At 46.3% G+C, this 20,115-nt stretch overlaps 1 protein-coding gene and 1 pseudogene across 1 annotated transcript; both read right to left on the bottom strand.

The window, feature by feature from the left end:
* Positions 1-691: 691 nt before the first annotated feature.
* Positions 692-14,759, bottom strand: LOC138600456 (GATA zinc finger domain-containing protein 14-like; annotated as a pseudogene).
* On the bottom strand, positions 5,423-5,758 carry LOC138600610 (dr1-associated corepressor homolog; the record flags this gene model as incomplete). Its single annotated transcript, XM_069672069.1, has 1 exon — positions 5,423-5,758. A coding segment is annotated over one exon (336 nt), but the record flags the coding sequence as incomplete, so codon positions are not given.
* Positions 14,760-20,115: the final 5,356 nt, after the last annotated feature.

Consider the following 20,115-nt stretch of genomic DNA (forward strand, 5'->3'; position numbering starts at 1 on the left):
TGTTGTTGGAGCGGCTGTTGCGGTAGTTGGATTAGCTGTTGTTGTTGTTGTTGAAGCCACTGTTGTTGTTGTTGTTGGAGTGGTCGTTGTTGTTGGAGCAGCTGTTGTGGTTGTTGGAGCAGCCGTGGTTGTTGTTGGAGCAACTGTTGTTGTTGTTGGAGTGGCCGTTGTTGTTGGAGCAGCTGTTGTTGTTGTCTGAGCAGCCGTTGTTGTTGTTGGAGCAGCTGTTGTGGGAGTTGGACTGGTGGTTGTTGTTGGAGCAGTTGTTGATGTTGTTGGAGTGGCCGTTGTTGTTGGAGCAGCTGTTGTTATCGATGGAGCAGCCGTTGTTGTTGTTGTTGGAGCAGCTGTTGTGGTAGTTGGATTGACTGTTGTGGTCGTTGGAGCCACTGTTGTGGTAGTTGGAGCCACTGTTGTTGTTGTTGGAGTCACTGTTGTTGTTGGAGCAGCTATTGTTGTTGTTGAAGCGGCTGTTGTGGTAGTTGGAGCCACTGTTGTTGTTGTTGGAGTTGCCGTTGTTGTTGGAGCACCTGTTGTGGTTGTTGGAGTAACTGTTGTTGTTGTTGGATTGGCTGTTGTTGTTGTTGGAGCAGCCGTTGTTGTTGTTGGAGCAGCTGCTGTGGTAGTTGGATTGTCTGTTGTGGTAGTTGGAGCCACTGTTGTTGTTGTTGGAGTGGCGGTTGTTGTTGGAGCAGTTGTTGTTGTTGTTGAAGCGACTGTTGTGGTAGTTGGAGCCACTGTTGTTGTTGGTGGAGTTGCCGTTGTTGTTGGAGAAGCTGTGGTGGTTGTTGGAGCAGCTGTTGTGGTAGTTGAAGCAGCTGTTGTGGTAGTTGGAGCCACTGTTGTTGTTGATGGAGTTGCCGTTGTTGTTGGAGCAGCTGTGGTGGTTGTTATTGCAGCTGTTGTTGTTGTTGGAGCGGCTGTTGCGGTAGTTGGATTAGCTGTTGTTGTTGTTGTTGAAGCCACTGTTGTTGTTGTTGTTGGAGTGGTCGTTGTTGTTGGAGCAGCTGTTGTGGTTGTTGGAGCAGCCGTGGTTGTTGTTGGAGCAACTGTTGTTGTTGTTGGAGTGGCCGTTGTTGTTGGAGCAGCTGTTGTTGTTGTCTGAGCAGCCGTTGTTGTTGTTGGAGCAGCTGTTGTGGGAGTTGGACTGGTGGTTGTTGTTGGAGCAGTTGTTGATGTTGTTGGAGTGGCCGTTGTTGTTGGAGCAGCTGTTGTTATCGATGGAGCAGCCGTTGTTGTTGTTGTTGGAGCAGCTGTTGTGGTAGTTGGATTGACTGTTGTCGTCGTTGGAGCCACTGTTGTGGTAGTTGGAGCCACTGTTGTTGTTGTTGGAGTCACTGTTGTTGTTGGAGCAGCTATTGTTGTTGTTGAAGCGGCTGTTGTGGTAGTTGGAGCCACTGTTGTTGTTGTTGGAGTTGCCGTTGTTGTTGGAGCACCTGTTGTGGTTGTTGGAGTAACTGTTGTTGTTGTTGGATTGGCTGTTGTTGTTGTTGGATCAGCCGTTGTTGTTGTTGGAGCAGCTGCTGTGGTAGTTGGATTGTCTGTTGTGGTAGTTGGAGCCACTGTTGTTGTTGTTGGAGTGGCGGTTGTTGTTGGAGCAGTTGTTGTTGTTGTTGAAGCGACTGTTGTGGTAGTTGGAGCCACTGTTGTTGTTGGTGGAGTTGCCGTTGTTGTTGGAGAAGCTGTGGTGGTTGTTGGAGCAGCTGTTGTTGTTGTTGGAGCAGCTGTTGTGGTAGTTGGAGCGACTGTTGTGGTTGTTGGAGCAGCTGTTGTTGTTGTTGAAGAAGCTGTTGTTGTTGTTTGAGCAGCTGTTGTGGTAGTTGGAGCAACTGTTGTTGTTGTTGGAGTGGCCGTTGTTGTTGGAGCAGCTGTTGTTATTGTTGGAGCAGCCGTTGTTAGTGTTGGAGTGGCTGTTGTGGCAGGTGGAGCCACTGTTGTTTTTATTGTTGGAGTGGACGTTGTGGTACTTGGAGCAGCTGTTGTGGTAGTTGGATTAGCTGTTGTTGTTGTTGTTATTGAAGCAGCTGTCGTTGTTGTTGGAGAAACTGTTGTTGTTGTTGGGGAAGCTGTTGTGGTAGTTGGAGCCACTGTTGTTGTTGTTGAAGAAGCTGTTGTTGTTGTTTGAGCAGCTGTTGTTGTTGTTGAAGCGGCTGTTGTGGTAGTTGGAGCCACTGTTGTTGTTGTTGGATTGGCTGTTGTTGTTGTTGGAGCAGCCGTTGTTGTTGTTGGAGCAGCTGCTGTGGTAGTTGGATTGTCTGTTGTGGTAGTTGGAGCCACTGTTGTTGTTGTTGGAGTGGCGGTTGTTGTTGGAGCAGCTGTTGTTGTTGTTGGAGTGGCGGTTGTTGTTGGAGCAGCTGTTGTTGTTGTTGAAGCGGCTGTTGTGGTAGTTGGAGCAACTGTTGTTGTTGTTGGAGCGGCTGTTGTGGTAGTTGGATTGGCTGTTGTGGTAGTTGGAGCCACTGTTGTTGTTGTTGGAGTGGCGGTTGTTGTTGGAGCAGCTGTTGTTGTTGTTGGAGTGGCGGTTGTTGTTGGAGCAGTTGTTGTTGTTGTTGAAGCGGCTGTTGTGGTAGTTGGAGCCACTGTTGTTGTTGGTGGAGTTGCCGTTGTTGTTGGAGAAGCTGTGGTGGTTGTTGGAGCAGCTGTTGTTGTTGTTGGAGCAGCTGTTGTGGTAGTTGGAGCAACTGTTGTTGTTGTTGGAGCGGCTGTTGTGGTAGTTGGATTGGCTGTTGTGGTAGTTGGAGCCACTGTTGTTGTTGTTGGAGTGGCGGTTGTTGTTGGAGCAGCTGTTGTTGTCGGAGTGGCCGTTGATGAAACAGCTGTTGTTGTTGTTGGAGCAGCTGTTGTTGTTGCTGGAGGGGCTGTTGTGGTAGTTGGAGCAGCTGTTGTTGTTGGAGCAGCTGTTGTTGTTGTTGGAGCAACTGTTGTTGTTGTTGTTGGAGCAGCTGTTGTGGTTGTTGAAGCGACTGTTGTGGTTGTTGGAGCAGCTGTTGTTGTTGTTGAAGAAGCTGTTGTTGTTGTTTGAGCAGCTGATGTGGTAGTTGGAGCAACTGTTGTTGTTGTTGCAGCGGCTGTTGTGGTAGTTGGATTGGCTGTTGTGGTAGTTGGAGCCACTGTTGTTGTTGTTGGAGTGGCGGTTGTTGTTGGAGCAGCTGTTGTTGTTGCTGGAGGGGCTGTTGTGGTAGTTGGAGCAGCTGTTGTTGTTGTTGGAGCAACTGTTGATGTTGTTGGAGTGGCCGTTGTTGTTGGAGCAGCTGTTGTTATCGATGGAGCAGCCGTTGTTGGAGCAGCTGTTGTGGTAGTTGGATTGACTGTTGTGGTCGTTGGAGTCACTGTTGTTGTTGGAGCAGCTATTGTTGTTGTTGAAGCGGCTGTTGTGGTAGTTGGAGCCACTGTTGTTGTTGTTGGAGTTGCCGTTGTTGTTGGAGCAGCTGTTGTGGTTGTTGGAGTAACTGTTGTTGTTGTTGGATTGGCTGTTGTTGTTGTTGGAGCAGCCGTTGTTGTTGTTGGAGCAGCTGCTGTGGTAGTTGGATTGTCTGTTGTGGTAGTTGGAGCCACTGTTGTTGTTGTTGGAGTGGCGGTTGTTGTTGGAGCAGTTGTTGTTGTTGTTGAAGCGGCTGTTGTGGTAGTTGGAGCCACTGTTGTTGTTGGTGGAGTTGCCGTTGTTGTTGGAGAAGCTGTGGTGGTTGTTGGAGCAGCTGTTGTTGTTGTTGGAGCAGCTGTTGTGGTAGTTGGAGCGACTGTTGTGGTTGTTGGAGCAGCTGTTGTTGTTGTTGAAGAAGCTGTTGTTGTTGTTTGAGCAGCTGTTGTGGTAGTTGGAGCAACTGTTGTTGTTGTTGGAGTGGCCGTTGTTGTTGGAGCAGCTGTTGTTATTGTTGGAGCAGCCGTTGTTAGTGTTGGAGTGGCTGTTGTGGCAGGTGGAGCCACTGTTGTTTTTATTGTTGGAGTGGACGTTGTGGTAGTTGGAGCAGCTGTTGTGGTAGTTGGATTAGCTGTTGTTGTTGTTGTTATTGAAGCAGCTGTCGTTGTTGTTGGAGAAACTGTTGTTGTTGTTGGGGAAGCTGTTGTGGTAGGTGGAGCCACTGTTGTTGTTGTTGAAGAAGCTGTTGTTGTTGTTTGAGCAGCTGTTGTTGTCGGAGTGGCCGTTGATGAAACAGCTGTTGTTGTTGTTGGAGCAGCTGTTGTTGTTGCTGGAGGGGCTGTTGTGGTAGTTGGAGCAGCTGTTGTTGTTGGAGCAGCTGTTGTTGTTGTTGGAGCAACTGTTGTTGTTGTTGTTGGAGCAGCTGTTGTGGTTGTTGAAGCGACTGTTGTGGTTGTTGGAGCAGCTGTTGTTGTTGTTGAGGAAGCTGTTGTTGTTGTTTGAGCAGCTGATGTGGTAGTTGGAGCAACTGTTGTTGTTGTTGCAGCTGCTGTTGTGGTAGTTGGATTGGCTGTTGTGGTAGTTGGAGCCACTGTTGTTGTTGTTGGAGTGGCGGTTGTTGTTGGAGCAGCTGTTTTTGCTGTCGGAGTGGCCGTTGTTGAAACAGCTGTTGTTGTTGTTGGAGCAGCTGTTGTTGTTGCTGGAGGGGCTGTTGTGGTAGTTGGAGCAGCTGTTGTTGTTGTTGGAGCAACTGTTGATGTTGTTGGAGTGGCCGTTGTTGTTGGAGCAGCTGTTGTTATCAATGGAGCAGCCGTTGTTGTTGTTGTTGGAGCAGCTGTTGTGGTAGTTGGATTGACTGTTGTGGTCGTTGGAGCCACTGTTGTGGTAGTTGGAGCCACTGTTGTTGTTGTTGGAGTCACTGTTGTTGTTGGAGCAGCTATTGTTGTTGTTGAAGCGGCTGTTGTGGTAGTTGGAGCCACTGTTGTTGTTGTTGGAGTTGCCGTTGTTGTTGGAGCAGCTGTTGTGGTTGTTGGAGTAACTGTTGTTGTTGTTGGATTGGCTGTTGTTGTTGTTGGAGGAGCCGTTGTTGTTGTTGGAGCAGCTGCTGTGGTAGTTGGATTGTCTGTTGTGGTAGTTGGAGCCACTGTTGTTGTTGTTGGAGTGGCGGTTGTTGTTGGAGCAGTTGTTGTTGTTGTTGAAGCGGCTGTTGTGGTAGTTGGAGCAGCTGTTGTTGTTGTTGAAGAAGCTGTTGTGGTTGTTTGAGCAGCTGTTGTGGTAGTTGGAGCAACTGTTGTTGTTGTTGAAGTGGCCGTTGTTGTTGGAGCAGCTGTTGTTATTGTTGGAGCAGCCGTTGTTAGTGTTGGAGTGGCTGTTGTGGCAGGTGGAGCCACTGTTGTTTTTATTGTTGGAGTGGACGTTGTGGTAGTTGGAGCAGCTGTTGTGGTAGTTGGATTAGCTGTTGTTGTTGTTGTTATTGAAGCAGCTGTCGTTGTTGTTGGAGAAACTGTTGTTGTTGTTGGGGAAGCTGTTGTGGTAGGTGGAGCCACTGTTGTTGTTGTTGAAGAAGCTGTTGTTGTTGTTTGAGCAGCTGTTGTTGTTGTTGAAGCGGCTGTTGTGGTAGTTGGAGCCACTGTTGTTGTTGTTGGATTGGCTGTTGTTGTTGTTGGAGCAGCTGTAGTTGTTGTTGGAGCAGCTGCTGTGGTAGTTGGATTGTCTGATGTGGTAGTTGGAGCCACTGTTGTTGTTGTTGGAGTGGCGGTTGTTGTTGGAGCAGCTGTTGTTGTTGTTGAAGCGGCTGTTGTGGTAGTTGGAGCCACTGTTGTTGTTGGTGGAGTTGCCGTTGTTGTTGGAGAAGCTGTGGTGGTTGTTGGAGCAGCTGTTGTTGTTGTTGGAGCAGCTGTTGTGGTAGTTGGAGCAACTGTTGTTGTTGTTGGAGCGGCTGTTGTGGTAGTTGGATTGGCTGTTGTGGTAGTTGGAGCCACTGTTGTTGTTGTTGGAGTGGCGGTTGTTGTTGGAGCAGCTGTTGTTGTCGGAGTGGCCGTTGATGAAACAGCTGTTGTTGTTGTTGGAGCAGCTGTTGTTGTTGCTGGAAGGGCTGTTGTGGTAGTTGGAGCAGCAGTTGTTGTTGGAGCAGCTGTTGTTGTTGTTGGAGCAACTGTTGTTGTTGTTGTTGGAGCAGCTGTTGTCGTTGTTGAAGCGACTGTTGTGGTTGTTGCAGCGGCTGTTGTGGTAGTTGGATTGGCTGTTGTGGTAGTTGGAGCCACTGTTGTTGTTGTTGGAGTGGCGGTTGTTGTTGGAGCAGCTGTTTTTGCTGTCGGAGTGGCCGTTGTTGAAACAGCTGTTGTTGTTGTTGGAGCAGCTGTTGTTGTTGCTGGAGGGGCTGTTGTGGTAGTTGGAGCAGCTGTTGTTGTTGTTGGAGCAGCTGTTGTTGTTGATGGAGCAACTTTTGTTGTTGTTGGAGCAGCTGTTGTTGTTGGAGCAACTGTTGTTGTTGTTGGAGCAGCTGTTGTTGTTGGAGTAGCTGTTGTTGTTGTTGGAGTGGATGTTGTGGAAAGTGGAGCCACTGTTGTTGTTGTTGTTGGAGTGGCCGTTGTTGTTGGAGTAGCTGTTGTGGTTGTTGGAGCAGCCGTGGTTGTTGTTGGAGCGGCTGTTGTTGTAGTTGGAACAGCCGTTGTTGTTGTTGGATTAGCTGTTGTTGTTGTTGGAGCAGCTGTTGTTGTTGTTGGAGTGGCGGTTGTTGTTGTTGGAGCAGCTATTGTGGTTGTTGGAGCCACTGTTGTTGTTGTTGGAGTGGCGGTTGTTGTTGGAGCAGCTGTTGTTGCTGTCGGAGTGGCCGTTGTTGAAACAGCTGTTGTTGTTGTTGGAGCAGCTGTTGTTGTTGCTGGAGGGGCTGTTGTGGTAGTTGGAGCAGCTGTTGTTGTTGTTGGAGCAGCTGTTGTTGTTGTTTGAGCAACTGTTGTTGTTGTTGGAGCAGCTGTTGTGGTTGTTGGAGCAGCTGTTGTTGTTGTTGAAGCGACTGTTGTGGTAGTTGGAGCCACTGTTGTTGTTGTTGGATTGGCTGTTGTTGTTGTTGGAGCAGCCGTTGTTGTTGTTGGAGCAGCTGCTGTGATAGTTGGATTGTCTGATGTGGTAGTTGGAGCCACTGTTGTTGTTGTTGGAGAAGCTGTGGTGGTTGTTGGAGCAGCTGTTGTTGTTGTTGGAGCAGCTGTTGTGGTAGTTGGAGCAATTGTTGTTGGAGCGGCTGTTGTGGTAGTTGGATTGGCTGTTGTGGTAGTTGGAGCCACTGTTGTTGTTGTTGGAGTGGCGGTTGTTGTTGGAGCAGCTGTTGTTGTCGGAGTGGCCGTTGATGAAACAGCTGTTGTTGTTGTTGGAGCAGCTGTTGTTGTTGCTGGAGGGGCTGTTGTGGTAGTTGGAGCAGCTGTTGTTGTTGGAGCAGCTGTTGTTGTTGTTGGAGCAACTGTTGTTGTTGTTGTTGGAGCAGCTGTTGTGGTTGTTGAAGCGACTGTTGTGGTTGTTGGAGCAGCTGTTGTTGTTGTTGAAGAAGCTGTTGTTGTTGTTTGAGCAGCTGATGTGGTAGTTGGAGCAACTGTTGTTGTTGTTGCAGCGGCTGGTGTGGTAGTTGGATTGGCTGTTGTGGTAGTTGGAGCCACTGTTGTTGTTGTTGGAGTGGCGGTTGTTGTTGGAGCAGCTGTTTTTGCTGTCGGAGTGGCCGTTGTTGAAACAGCTGTTGTTGTTGTTGGAGCAGCTGTTGTTGTTGCTGGAGGGGTTGTTGTTGTAGTTGGAGCAGCTGTTGTTGTTGTTGGAGCAACTGTTGTTGTTGTTGGAGCAGCTGTTGTTGTTGTTGGAGCAACTGTTGTTGTTGTTGGAGCAGCTGTTGTTGTTGGAGTAGCTGTTGTTGTTGTTGGAGTGGATGTTGTGGAAAGTGGAGCCACTGTTGTTGTTGTTGTTGGAGTGGCCGTTGTTGTTGGAGCAGCTGTTGTGGTTGTTGGAGCAGCCGTGGTTGTTGTTGGAGCGGCTGTTGTTGTAGTTGGAACAGCCGTTGTTGTTGTTGGATTAGCTGTTGTTGTTGTTGGAGTAGCTTTTGTTGTTGTTGGAGTGGCGGTTGTTGTTGTTGGAGCAGCTATTGTGGTTGTTGGAGCCACTGTTGTTGTTGTTGGAGTGGCGGTTGTTGTTGGAGCAGCTGTTGTTGCTGTCGGAGTGGCCGTTGTTGAAACAGCTGTTGTTGTTGTTGGATCAGCTGTTGTTGTTGCTGGAGGGGCTTTTGTGGTAGTTGGAGCAGCTGTTGTTGTTGTTGGAGCAGCTGTTGTGGTAGTTGGATTAGCTGTTGTTGTTGTTGTTATTGAAGCAGCTGTCGTTGTTGTTGGAGAAACTGTTGTTGTTGTTGGGGAAGCTGTTGTGGTAGGTGGAGCCACTGTTGTTGTTGTTGAAGAAGCTGTTGTTGTTGTTTGAGCAGCTGTTGTTGTTGTTGAAGCGGCTGTTGTGGTAGTTGGAGCCACTGTTGTTGTTGTTGGATTGGCTGTTGTTGTTGTTGGAGCAGCTGTAGTTGTTGTTGGAGCAGCTGCTGTGGTAGTTGGATTGTCTGATGTGGTAGTTGGAGCCACTGTTGTTGTTGTTGGAGTGGCGGTTGTTGTTGGAGCAGCTGTTGTTGTTGTTGAAGCGGCTGTTGTGGTAGTTGGAGCCACTGTTGTTGTTGGTGGAGTTGCCGTTGTTGTTGGAGAAGCTGTGGTGGTTGTTGGAGCAGCTGTTGTTGTTGTTGGAGCAGCTGTTGTGGTAGTTGGAGCAACTGTTGTTGTTGTTGGAGCGGCTGTTGTGGTAGTTGGATTGGCTGTTGTGGTAGTTGGAGCCACTGTTGTTGTTGTTGGAGTGGCGGTTGTTGTTGGAGCAGCTGTTGTTGTCGGAGTGGCCGTTGATGAAACAGCTGTTGTTGTTGTTGGAGCAGCTGTTGTTGTTGCTGGAAGGGCTGTTGTGGTAGTTGGAGCAGCAGTTGTTGTTGGAGCAGCTGTTGTTGTTGTTGGAGCAACTGTTGTTGTTGTTGTTGGAGCAGCTGTTGTCGTTGTTGAAGCGACTGTTGTGGTTGTTGCAGCGGCTGTTGTGGTAGTTGGATTGGCTGTTGTGGTAGTTGGAGCCACTGTTGTTGTTGTTGGAGTGGCGGTTGTTGTTGGAGCAGCTGTTTTTGCTGTCGGAGTGGCCGTTGTTGAAACAGCTGTTGTTGTTGTTGGAGCAGCTGTTGTTGTTGCTGGAGGGGCTGTTGTGGTAGTTGGAGCAGCTGTTGTTGTTGTTGGAGCAGCTGTTGTTGTTGATGGAGCAACTTTTGTTGTTGTTGGAGCAGCTGTTGTTGTTGGAGCAACTGTTGTTGTTGTTGGAGCAGCTGTTGTTGTTGGAGTAGCTGTTGTTGTTGTTGGAGTGGATGTTGTGGAAAGTGGAGCCACTGTTGTTGTTGTTGTTGGAGTGGCCGTTGTTGTTGGAGCAGCTGTTGTGGTTGTTGGAGCAGCCGTGGTTGTTGTTGGAGCGGCTGTTGTTGTAGTTGGAACAGCCGTTGTTGTTGTTGGATTAGCTGTTGTTGTTGTTGGAGCAGCTGTTGTTGTTGTTGGAGTGGCGGTTGTTGTTGTTGGAGCAGCTATTGTGGTTGTTGGAGCCACTGTTGTTGTTGTTGGAGTGGCGGTTGTTGTTGGAGCAGCTGTTGTTGCTGTCGGAGTGGCCGTTGTTGAAACAGCTGTTGTTGTTGTTGGAGCAGCTGTTGTTGTTGCTGGAGGGGCTGTTGTGGTAGTTGGAGCAGCTGTTGTTGTTGTTGGAGCAGCTGTTGTTGTTGTTTGAGCAACTGTTGTTGTTGTTGGAGCAGCTGTTGTGGTTGTTGGAGCAGCTGTTGTTGTTGTTGAAGCGACTGTTGTGGTAGTTGGAGCCACTGTTGTTGTTGTTGGATTGGCTGTTGTTGTTGTTGGAGCAGCCGTTGTTGTTGTTGGAGCAGCTGCTGTGATAGTTGGATTGTCTGATGTGGTAGTTGGAGCCACTGTTGTTGTTGTTGGAGAAGCTGTGGTGGTTGTTGGAGCAGCTGTTTTTGTTGTTGGAGCAGCTGTTGTGGTAGTTGGAGCAATTGTTGTTGGAGCGGCTGTTGTGGTAGTTGGATTGGCTGTTGTGGTAGTTGGAGCCACTGTTGTTGTTGTTGGAGTGGCGGTTGTTGTTGGAGCAGCTGTTGTTGTCGGAGTGGCCGTTGATGAAACAGCTGTTGTTGTTGTTGGAGCAGCTGTTGTTGTTGGAGCAGCTGTTGTTGTTGTTGGAGCAACTGTTGTTGTTGTTGTTGGAGCAGCTGTTGTGGTTGTTGAAGCGACTGTTGTGGTTGTTGGAGCAGCTGTTGTTGTTGTTGAAGAAGCTGTTGTTGTTGTTTGAGCAGCTGATGTGGTAGTTGGAGCAACTGTTGTTGTTGTTGCAGCGGCTGTTGTGGTAGTTGGATTGGCTGTTGTGGTAGTTGGAGCCACTGTTGTTGTTGTTGGAGTGGCGGTTGTTGTTGGAGCAGCTGTTTTTGCTGTCGGAGTGGCCGTTGTTGAAACAGCTGTTGTTGTTGTTGGAGCAGCTGTTGTTGTTGCTGGAGGGGTTGTTGTTGTAGTTGGAGCAGCTGTTGTTGTTGTTGGAGCAACTGTTGTTGTTGTTGGAGCAGCTGTTGTTGTTGTTGGAGCAACTGTTGTTGTTGTTGGAGCAGCTGTTGTTGTTGGAGTAGCTGTTGTTGTTGTTGGAGTGGATGTTGTGGAAAGTGGAGCCACTGTTGTTGTTGTTGTTGGAGTGGCCGTTGTTGTTGGAGCAGCTGTTGTGGTTGTTGGAGCAGCCGTGGTTGTTGTTGGAGCGGCTGTTGTTGTAGTTGGAACAGCCGTTGTTGTTGTTGGATTAGCTGTTGTTGTTGTTGGAGTAGCTTTTGTTGTTGTTGGAGTGGCGGTTGTTGTTGTTGGAGCAGCTATTGTGGTTGTTGGAGCCACTGTTGTTGTTGTTGGAGTGGCGGTTGTTGTTGGAGCAGCTGTTGTTGCTGTCGGAGTGGCCGTTGTTGAAACAGCTGTTGTTGTTGTTGGATCAGCTGTTGTTGTTGCTGGAGGGGCTTTTGTGGTAGTTGGAGCAGCTGTTGTTGTTGTTGGAGCAGCTGTTGTTGTTGTTTGAGCAGCTGTTGTGGTTGTTTGAGCAGCTGTTGTTGTTGTTGAAGCGGCTGTTGTGGTAGTTGGAGCCACTGTTGTTGTTGTTGGAGTGGCGGTTGTTGTTGGAGCAGCTGTTGTTGTTGTTGAAGCGGCTGTTGTGGTAGTTGGAGCCACTGTTGTTGTTGGTGGAGTGGCGGTTGTTGTTGGAGCAGCTGTTGTTGTTGTTGAAGCGGCTGTTGTGGTAGTTGGAGCCACTGTTGTTGTTGTTGGAGTGGCGGTTGTTGTTGGAGCAGCTGTTGTTGTCGGAGTGGCCGTTGATGAAACAGCTGTTGTTGTTGTTGTTGTTGGAGCAGCTGTTGTTGTTGCTGGAGGGGCTGTTGTGGTAGTTGGAGCAGCTGTTGTTGTTGGAGCAGCTGTTGTTGTTGTTGGAGCAACTGTTGTTGTTGTTGTTGTTGGAGCAGCTGTTGTGGTTGTTGAAGCGACTGTTGTGGTTGTTGGAGCAGCTGTTGTTGTTGTTGAAGAAGCTGTTGTTGTTGTTTGAGCAGCTGATGTGGTAGTTGGAGCAACTGTTGTTGTTGTTGCAGCGGCTGTTGTGGTAGTTGGATTGGCTGTTGTGGTAGTTGGAGCCACTGTTGTTGTTGTTGGAGTGGCGGTTGTTGTTGGAGCAGCTGTTGTTACTGTTGGAGCAGCCGTTGTTAGTGTTGGAGTGGCTGTTGTGGCAGGTGGAGCCACTGTTGTTTTTATTGTTGGAGTGGACGTTGTGGTAGTTGGAGCAGCTGTTGTGGTAGTTGGATTAGCTGTTGTTGTTGTTGTTATTGAAGCAGCTGTCGTTGTTGTTGGAGAAACTGTTGTTGTTGTTGGAGCAGCTGTTGTGGTAGGTGGAGCAACTGTTGTTGTTATTGTAGGAGTGGACGTTGTGGTAGTTGCAGCAGCTGTTGTTGTTGTTGAAGCAGCTGTTGTTGTTGTTGGAGCAGCTGTTGTGGTAGTTGGAGCAGCTGTTGTTGTTATTGGAGCAGCTGTTGTGGTTGTTGGAGCAGCTGTTGTTGTTGTTGGAGTGGCCGTTGTTGAAACACCTGTTGTTGTTGTTGGAGCAGCTGTTGTTGTTGTTGGAGCAACTGTTGTTGTTGTTGGAGCAGCTGTTGTGGCTGTTGGAGCGGCTGTTGTGGTAGTTGGAGCCACTGTTGTTGTTGTTGGAGCGGCTGTTGTGGTAGTTGGAGCAGCTGATGTTGTTGTTGGAGCAGGTGTTGTTGTTGAAGCAGCTGTTGTTGTTGTTGGAGCAACTGTTGTTCTTGTTAGAGCAGCTGTTGTTGTTGTTGAAGCAGCTGTTGTTCTTGTTGGAGCTGTTGTTGTGGTAGTTTGAGCAACTGTTGTTGTTGTTGGAGCAGCTGTTGTGGTAGGTGGAGCCACTGTTGTTGTTATTGTTGGAGTGGACGTTGTGGTAGTTGGAGCAGCTGTTGTTGTTGTTGTTGAAGCACCTGTTGTTGTTGTTGGAGCAGCTGCTGTGGTAGTTGGAGCAACTGTTGTTGTTGTTGGAGCGGCTGTTGTGGTAGTTGGATTGGCTGTTGTGGTCGTTGGAGCCACTGTTGTTGTTGTTGGAGTGGCGGTTGTTGTTGGAGCAGCTGTTGTTTTTGTCGGAGTGGCCGTTGTTGAAACAGCTGTTGTTGTTGTTGGAGCATCTTTTGCTGCTGTTGGAGCAGCTGTTGTGGCAGGTGGATTGCCTGTCGTGGTAGTTGGTGCCACTGTTGTTGTTGTTGGAGTGGCGGTTGTTGTTGGAGCAGCTGTTGTGGTAGGTGGAACCACTGTTGTTTTTGTTGGAGCGGCTGTTGTGGTTGTTGGAGCAGCTGTTGTTGTTGTTGGAGTGGCCGTTGTTGAAACACCTGTTGTTGTTGTTATTCTTGTTGGAGCAGCTGTTGTGGTTGTTGGAGCGGCAGATGTGGTAGTTGGAGCCACTGTTGTTGTTGTTGGAGCAGCTGTTGGTGTTGTTGGAGTGGCTGTTGTTGTTGGAGCATCTGTTGTGGTTGTTGGAGCAGTTGTTGTGGTTGTTGGAGCAACTGTTGTTGTTGTTGGAGCAGCTGTTGTTCTTGTTGGAGCAACTGTTGTTGTTTTTAGGGCAGCCGTTGTTAATGTTGGAGCAACTGTCCTTGTTGTTGGAACGGCTGTTGTCGTAGTTGGAGCAGCTGTTGTTGTTGTTTGAGTGGCTTTTGTGGTAGGTGGAGCCACTGTTGATGTTGTTGGAGCAGCCGGTGTTGTTGTTGGAGCGGCTGTTGTGGTAGTTGGAGCAGCTGTTGTTGTTTTTGGAGCAACTGTTGTTGTTGGAGCAGCTGTTGTGGTAGTTGGAGCCACTGTTGTTGTTGTTGGAGCAGCCGGTGTTGTTGTTGGAGCAGCTGTTGTGGTTGTTGGAGCAGCTGTTGTTGCTGTTGGAGCAGCCGCTGTTCTTGTTGGAGCAACTGTTGTTGTTGTTGGAGCACCTGTTGTTGTTGCTGTAGGAGTTGCTGTTGTCGTTGGAGGAACTGTTGTCGTTGTTGGAGCGGCTGTTGTTATTGGGGAGGCTGTTGTTATTGCTGGAGCAGCTGTAGTTGGAGCAGCTGTAGTTGTTTGAGTGGCTGTTGCTGGAGCAGCCGTTGTTGATTTTGGAGCAGCTGTTGTTGTTGTTGGAGCCGCCGTAGTTGTTTTTGTAGCAGCTGTTGTTGTTGTTGAAGCAGCTGTTGTGGCAATTAGAGCGGCTGTTGTTGTTGTTGGAGCAGCTGTTGTGGTTGTTGGAGCAGCTGTTGTTGTTGTTGGAGCAACTGTTGTTGTTGTTGAGGCAGCTGTTGTGGTTGTTGGAGTGGATGTTGTTGTTGTTGGAGCAGCTGTTGTCGTTGCTGGAGCAACTGATGTGGTTGTTGGAGAAGTTGTTTTTGTTGTTGGAGCAGCTGTTGTGGTTGTTGGAGGAGCTGTTGTTGTTGGAGCAGCTGTTCTTGTTGTTGGAGCGGATGTTGTGGCTGTTGGAGCAGCCGTTGTTGTTGCTGTTGGAGCAGCCGTTGTTGTTGTTGGAACAGCTGTTGTGGTTGTTGGAGCAACTCTTTTGGTTGTTGTAGCAGCTGTTGTGGTTGTTAGAGCAGCCGTTGTTGTTGTTGGAACAGCGGTTGGAGCAGCTGTTGTTGTTGGAGCTGCCGTTGTTGTTGTTGTTAGAGCAGCTGTTGTTGTTGCTGGAGTAACTGTTATTGTTGTTGGAGCGGATGTTGTGGTTGTTGGAGCAGCTATTAATGTTGTTGGAGCAACTGTTGTTGTTGTTGGAGCGGATGTTGTGGTTATTGGAGCAGCAGTTGTTGTTGCTGGAGTAACTGTTGTTGTTGTTGGAGTTGCTGTTGTTGTTGGACCAGCTGTTGTTGTTGTTGGAGCAACTGTTGTTGTTGTTGGAGCAGCCGTTGTTGTTGTTGGAGCAGATTTCGTGGTTGTTGGAGCAGCCGTTGTTGTTGTTGGAGCAACTGTTGTTCTTGTTGTAGAGGCCATTGTTGTTGGACCAGCTGTTGTGGTTGTTGGAGCAGCCGTTGTTATTGTTGGAACAGCTGTTGTTGTTGGAGAAGCCGTTGTTGTTGGAGCAGCTGTTGTGTTTGTTGGAGCAGGTGTTGTTATTGTCGGAGCAGCTGTTGTTGTTGTTGGAGCAGCCGTTGTTGTTGTTGGAACAGCTGTTGTTGTTGTTGGAGCAGCCGGTGTTGTTGTTGGAGCAGCTATTGTTGTTGTTTGATCAGCCATTGTTGTTAGAGCGGCTGTTGTTGTTGTTGGAGGTACTCTAGTTGTTGGAGCATTTGTATTTGTTTTTTCTGTATTTCGTGCATTTGTTGATCTTGCTGTAGCAGATGTTGTAGCAGCTTTAGTTGTTGGTTTTGGAGTAGTTGTCGTTGTTGGAGCAACTGCTGTTGTTGTTGGTGCAACTGTTGTCGTTTTTGGAACAACTGTTGTTATTGGAGCAGCTGCTGCTGTTGTTGAAGGGGCTGTTGTTGCTGTTGGAGCAATTGTTGTCCTTATAGCAGCTGTTGTCAATGTTTTAACAACTGTCTTCGTAGTTGCAGCAACTGTTGTTGTTGTTGTTGGAGGAGCTAGCGTGGTTGTTGGAGTGCCTGTTGTTGTTGGTGCTGCAGTTTTTGTCATTTGTTCAACTGTTGTTGGAGCGGCTGTTGATGTTGGAGTGGCTGTTGATGTTGGAGCAGCTGGTGTGGTCGTTGGAGTGGCTGTTGTTGTTGCAGTTGGTGTAGTTGTTGTCAATGTTGGAGCTTGTGTTGTTTTTGGAGTGACTGTTGTTGTTGATGGTGCAACTGTTGTTGTTGTTTTTGTTGTTGTTGTTGGAGCAATTGTTGAGGCAACTGTTGTTGTCAGAGCAGCTGGTACTGTTGTTGTTGGTACTGCAGTTGTCGTTGTTTGAACAACTGTTGCTTCTGTAGCATCTGTTGTTGTTGTTAGAGCATCTGTTAATGTTGTTGGAGCGGCTGTTCTTCTTGTTGAAGCGGCTGTTGTTTTTATTCGAGCGGCTGTTGTCGTTGGTGCAGATGTTATTGTTACACCCACAGTTGTTGAAGCTATCGGTGTTGTTGATGTTGCTGCAGCTATTGTCAAGAAAAGAACGTGGCAAACTGTTGACCGTTAGTGACTTAGTGATTAATACTCAAAGTCTCATGGCAACGCCTTTCAAGCAAAGTTTTGTATTATTGTAGTCAATTCATAGTCATACTTTCTCATGCTGCTTTTATGAATTAGTGTTAAGTAAATGTTAAGCTGTTTAAATTATTATCATTATTATTATATTGTTATTATTTTCATCACCATAAATACAAAAGTTGTGCTTCAGAGTATGTTTGAAGGTTATTACCTATGGCACTAAATAATTTTCTTCAAGGCCTGATCAGACAGAGCGTTTTTTTACAGCATGCAAAACGCGAGGTAAAGTTTTTATTCTACTGTTATTAAGGCAACCACCGAATCATTAGCTGTCATTAACCTAACAGTTATATTGTAAACTGACAGAAGCCCGCCTCTCCTTTCATCCGATTGGACAATCAGAAAAACTCCAATGACGTTGGGCGTTTTTTCTGCTTTGAGTTGAAATGATTTCAACTCGAGGCGCTCAGAGCGTTTCCTCTAAAACGCGAGGCGCTCTGCAACACAAAAGCAACGCCCAAAAAGTGTCCATCTCATTGAAAACCATGACAAATAAGCCACCCCCAGCTGCTAAAACACATTCTGTCCGATCAGGCCCTTAGTCATCTTTATTAAGTTTCTTGTATTTTAAAGATAGATAGATAGATTAGATAGCCATAAGCTTACCTATAAGAATCAGGAAAAGTGATATGATCCGTCCGACACCCATTTTTTCTTCCTTTTTTTCTTTTTCCTTTGCTTCTATATGAGATAAACACATAATGCAGAAATTTACTCCCAGAAGCATCATGCCAAAACCTTTTGCACCTCAGTTATCAGTTGTAAGAATGATCAGTTTCTTTATGTATTTGTACCAATGACATTAGTATTTTGTACATTTTACATACAGTCATGGCCAAAAATATTGGCACCCCTGCACTTCTGTCAGATAATGCACCACTTCTCCCAGAAAATTGTTGCAATTACAAATGCTTTGGTATTCACATGTTTATTTCTTTTATTTGCATTGGAACAACACAAAAAAGCAGAGAAAAAAAGTCAAATCTGATATAATTCTACACAGAACTCCAAAAGTGGACTGGACAAAATTATTGGCACCCTCAACTTAATATTTGGTAGCAAACCCTTTGGAAAGAATAACTGAAATCAATCGCTTCCTATAACCATCAATGAGTTTCTTACACCTCTCAATTTTGGACCACTCTTCTTTTGCCAACTGCTCCAGGTCTCTCAGATTGAAGGGTGACTTCTCCCAACTGCTGTTTTGAGATCTCTCCACAGGTGTTCTATGGGATTTAGATCTGGACTCATTGCTGGCCACTTCAGAACTCTCCAGCGCTTTGTTTTAAACAATTTCTGGGTGCTTTTTGAAGTATGCTTTGGGTCATTGTCCTGCTGGAAGACCCATGACCTCTGGTGGGGACCCAGCTTTCTGACACTGGGCCCTACATTGCGCCCCAAAATTCTTTGGTAGTCTTCAGATTTCATGATGCCATGCACACAGTCAAGGCATCCAACGGCAGAAACAGCAAAGCAACCCCAAAACATCTGTGAACCTCCACCATGTTTGACCGTAGGGACTGTGTTCTTTTCTTTGAAGGCCTCATTTCGTTTTCTGTAAACAGTACAATGATGTACTTTACCAAAAAGCTCTACTTTGCAACAATTTTCTGGGAGAAGTGGTGCATTATCTGACAGAAGTGCAGGGGTGCCAATATTTTTGGCCATGACTGTAGATATTCTAGCATTTTGTTAGTTATAACACTTTCAAACTTTTAAACCGCACTGTAAATCTTTGATGTAAATTTACAGTAACAATATTCTACTTTATTAATGTTATACAGTGGTCATACTGTAAACTGCAATGCAATCTGGGAGAAAAAAAAACATTTTGACAGAATCAAATTATTTACAGTATTTAACTCTAAACTTACTTTAAACAGCTGAACATCACGGGAAGGTGAACGAAAATTGTGGGAACTGAAATTTGAAATTCAATTGATGCTACATGAGCATTTTATTTCCTTGAGACGTTAGCTTGAAGCTTTCATTTTTACAATACAATGTTACAATTTGATTTAGCAGATGCTTTTGTCTAAAGCGACGTACATCTGAGAGTTAATACAACACAAGCAACGTAGTAAGTGCCAACAAACAGCTTCAAGTGTGATCTTCCTTTTTTTTTTATAATAATCATCATCAGCAACATCAACAAGGTCAATATGGTCATCATCATGCAAATCCTAATCAACATAAACCACATCCTCAATATCATCATCATCAATAGCATCAATATCAATAAGTGCAGAGGTGTTCATGAAAGAGCTGGGTCTTTAGCTTCTACTTAAAGGTGAAAGGGACTCTGCGGACCGGGGGACTACAGAGGAGAAGAGTCTAGTTAGTGACTTCGAGCCCTGTTGTGATGGGAGTACTAGGCACCTTCCACTGGCAGAGCGTAGTGGGCGGGACGGAGTGTAGACCTGGGGTCCGTTTCAGAAAGCGGGTTTAGTGACAACCCCGAGTTTGTTAACCCTGAAATGAGGGAAACCTCGGGTTTGCAGTTTCAGAAAGAAAGGTAACTTTAACTCTGAGTTGGTTACTATGGTAACTGAGTCTGTGAACCTACCTGGTCGCGAGCAGGTTTTCTTAAGGAAACTCAGAGTTTCGCTCTGTCTCCTCCCTCTAGAATATAAAACCCTCATTCCACTTCCTCATTCATTCAGCCCTTCACGCGTGTGTTTGACCGGTTCCCGAATAAAAGAAGAAATGTTTTTTTTTAAATTTGTAACCGCTCAAACACGCGTGAGACGGGCTGAATGAATGAGGAAGTCGAATGAGGGTTTTTTGTATTCTAGAGGGAGGAGACAGAGCGAAACTCTGAGTTTCCTTAAGAAAACCTGCTCGCGACCAGGTTAGGTTCATAGTCTGTTACTACGGTAACTGACCGAGAGCTTTAGTTACCTCTCTCTGTGAAACAGGCTAGAGTTACCCCTCTTTCTCTGGTTTGAGTTACCTCCCTTTGTGAAATGGAAAACTCAGAGTTTCCCTCATTTCAGGGTTAACAGACTCAGAGTTTTCAATAAACCTGCTTTGTGAAACGGACCCCAGGGGTCAAACTCTGAGTCTTACCCTGAACTGTGAGTCGATGTACTCTGAGATAGGAAACTCTGAGTTTTCGGTTTCAGAACAGCTGATCAGAGTTAGTTCAATCAACTCTGAGTAGGTTCACCCGGAGTTAAGTGCGTGCACGCTGACTGTAAAAAGCCAGCATTAATGGAGCCCCGACACCACGATTCACCATGGCAACGGTACACAAAAAGAGGTCCTCCTACGTCACACCAGTGGAGCTCGAAATCCTCATGCGGACGTTCAGCGAATACGAGCATGTTTTTAGAAAAATAAAGTAACACGGCTGCAGCTGCAAAAGAGAGAGAAGCGGCGTGGGAAGAAACTGCTGCTCGAGTTAATGCGCTAGTTTAAACTGGTCTATTTATTTAATACTTAAACACGACCGGAAGCTAAAATGTATATTAATTTAGGAGCGATGCAGCGGGAGAAAAAAACATACATGGAAGCACTTCAATCATATTTTAAATATTAAACTAATGAAATATAATTCAGTGGCTGTTTTAATGTGCATTAGCTTTATCCCTAACATGATGCTGGCTTCGCATACATTATAATTTATGTTGATTAAACTGAATGTGTTAGTTTAAATAAATAAAAAAATTCCAATAACTTAAGGTGTCTTATTTGAGTGCTCTCGGCAGTGGTGTTGGTAAATCTAAAAATGATGACTTTGACACAGATTTGTGTTTTGATTTTTTTAATCATAATTATAAAAGACTTTTGCAAAGGGATCAGAGCAGCACAGAGACGCAACGTTTCTTCTTTTAATTCGGTAACCGCTTAAACACACGCGTGAGACGGGCTGAAAGAATGAGGAAGTCGAATTGATAGAATATAACAGAATATAAGAGAATATAAAACCGAATCGGTTTTATATTCTAGAGGGAGGAGACGGAGCGAAACTCTGAGTTTCCTGAAGAAAACCTGCTCGCGACCAGGTTAGGTTCATAGAGTCTGTTACTGCGGTAACTGACCGAGAGCTTAGGTTACCTACCTTTGTGAAACGGAAAACTCAGAGTTTCCCTCATTTCAGGGTTAACAGACTCAGAGTTTTCAATAAACCTGCTTTGTGAAACGGACCCCAGATCTACATTGGTGAAAGGTAACCTCCACTGATTAATTTAAGTAGCGTTTATATTCTGCCTTTACCCATCAAAATGTTAAGAAATGGCATACCATTATCCTTTTCAGGAAGAAAAATACAATTTTCTCAAGTTTAATTTTTTGCAATTTAGACCAGTTTTAACAGCTAATGAAAAGCTTAATTTGCAGTGATGTAGTTAACATTAGTACATGTCGACGTTTTGTTTGAGGTGAAATTACCATGAAACAAATACTGCTGCTTTTAATTGACTAATGCAGTAATGTATTAAGTCTAAC

Source organism: Semicossyphus pulcher, unplaced genomic scaffold, assembly GCF_022749685.1.
Source record: "Semicossyphus pulcher isolate SPU_LCO1_2020_fin unplaced genomic scaffold, fSemPul1.0.p SCAF_21, whole genome shotgun sequence".
In the NCBI taxonomy this organism is placed as follows: domain Eukaryota; kingdom Metazoa; phylum Chordata; class Actinopteri; order Labriformes; family Labridae; genus Semicossyphus; species Semicossyphus pulcher.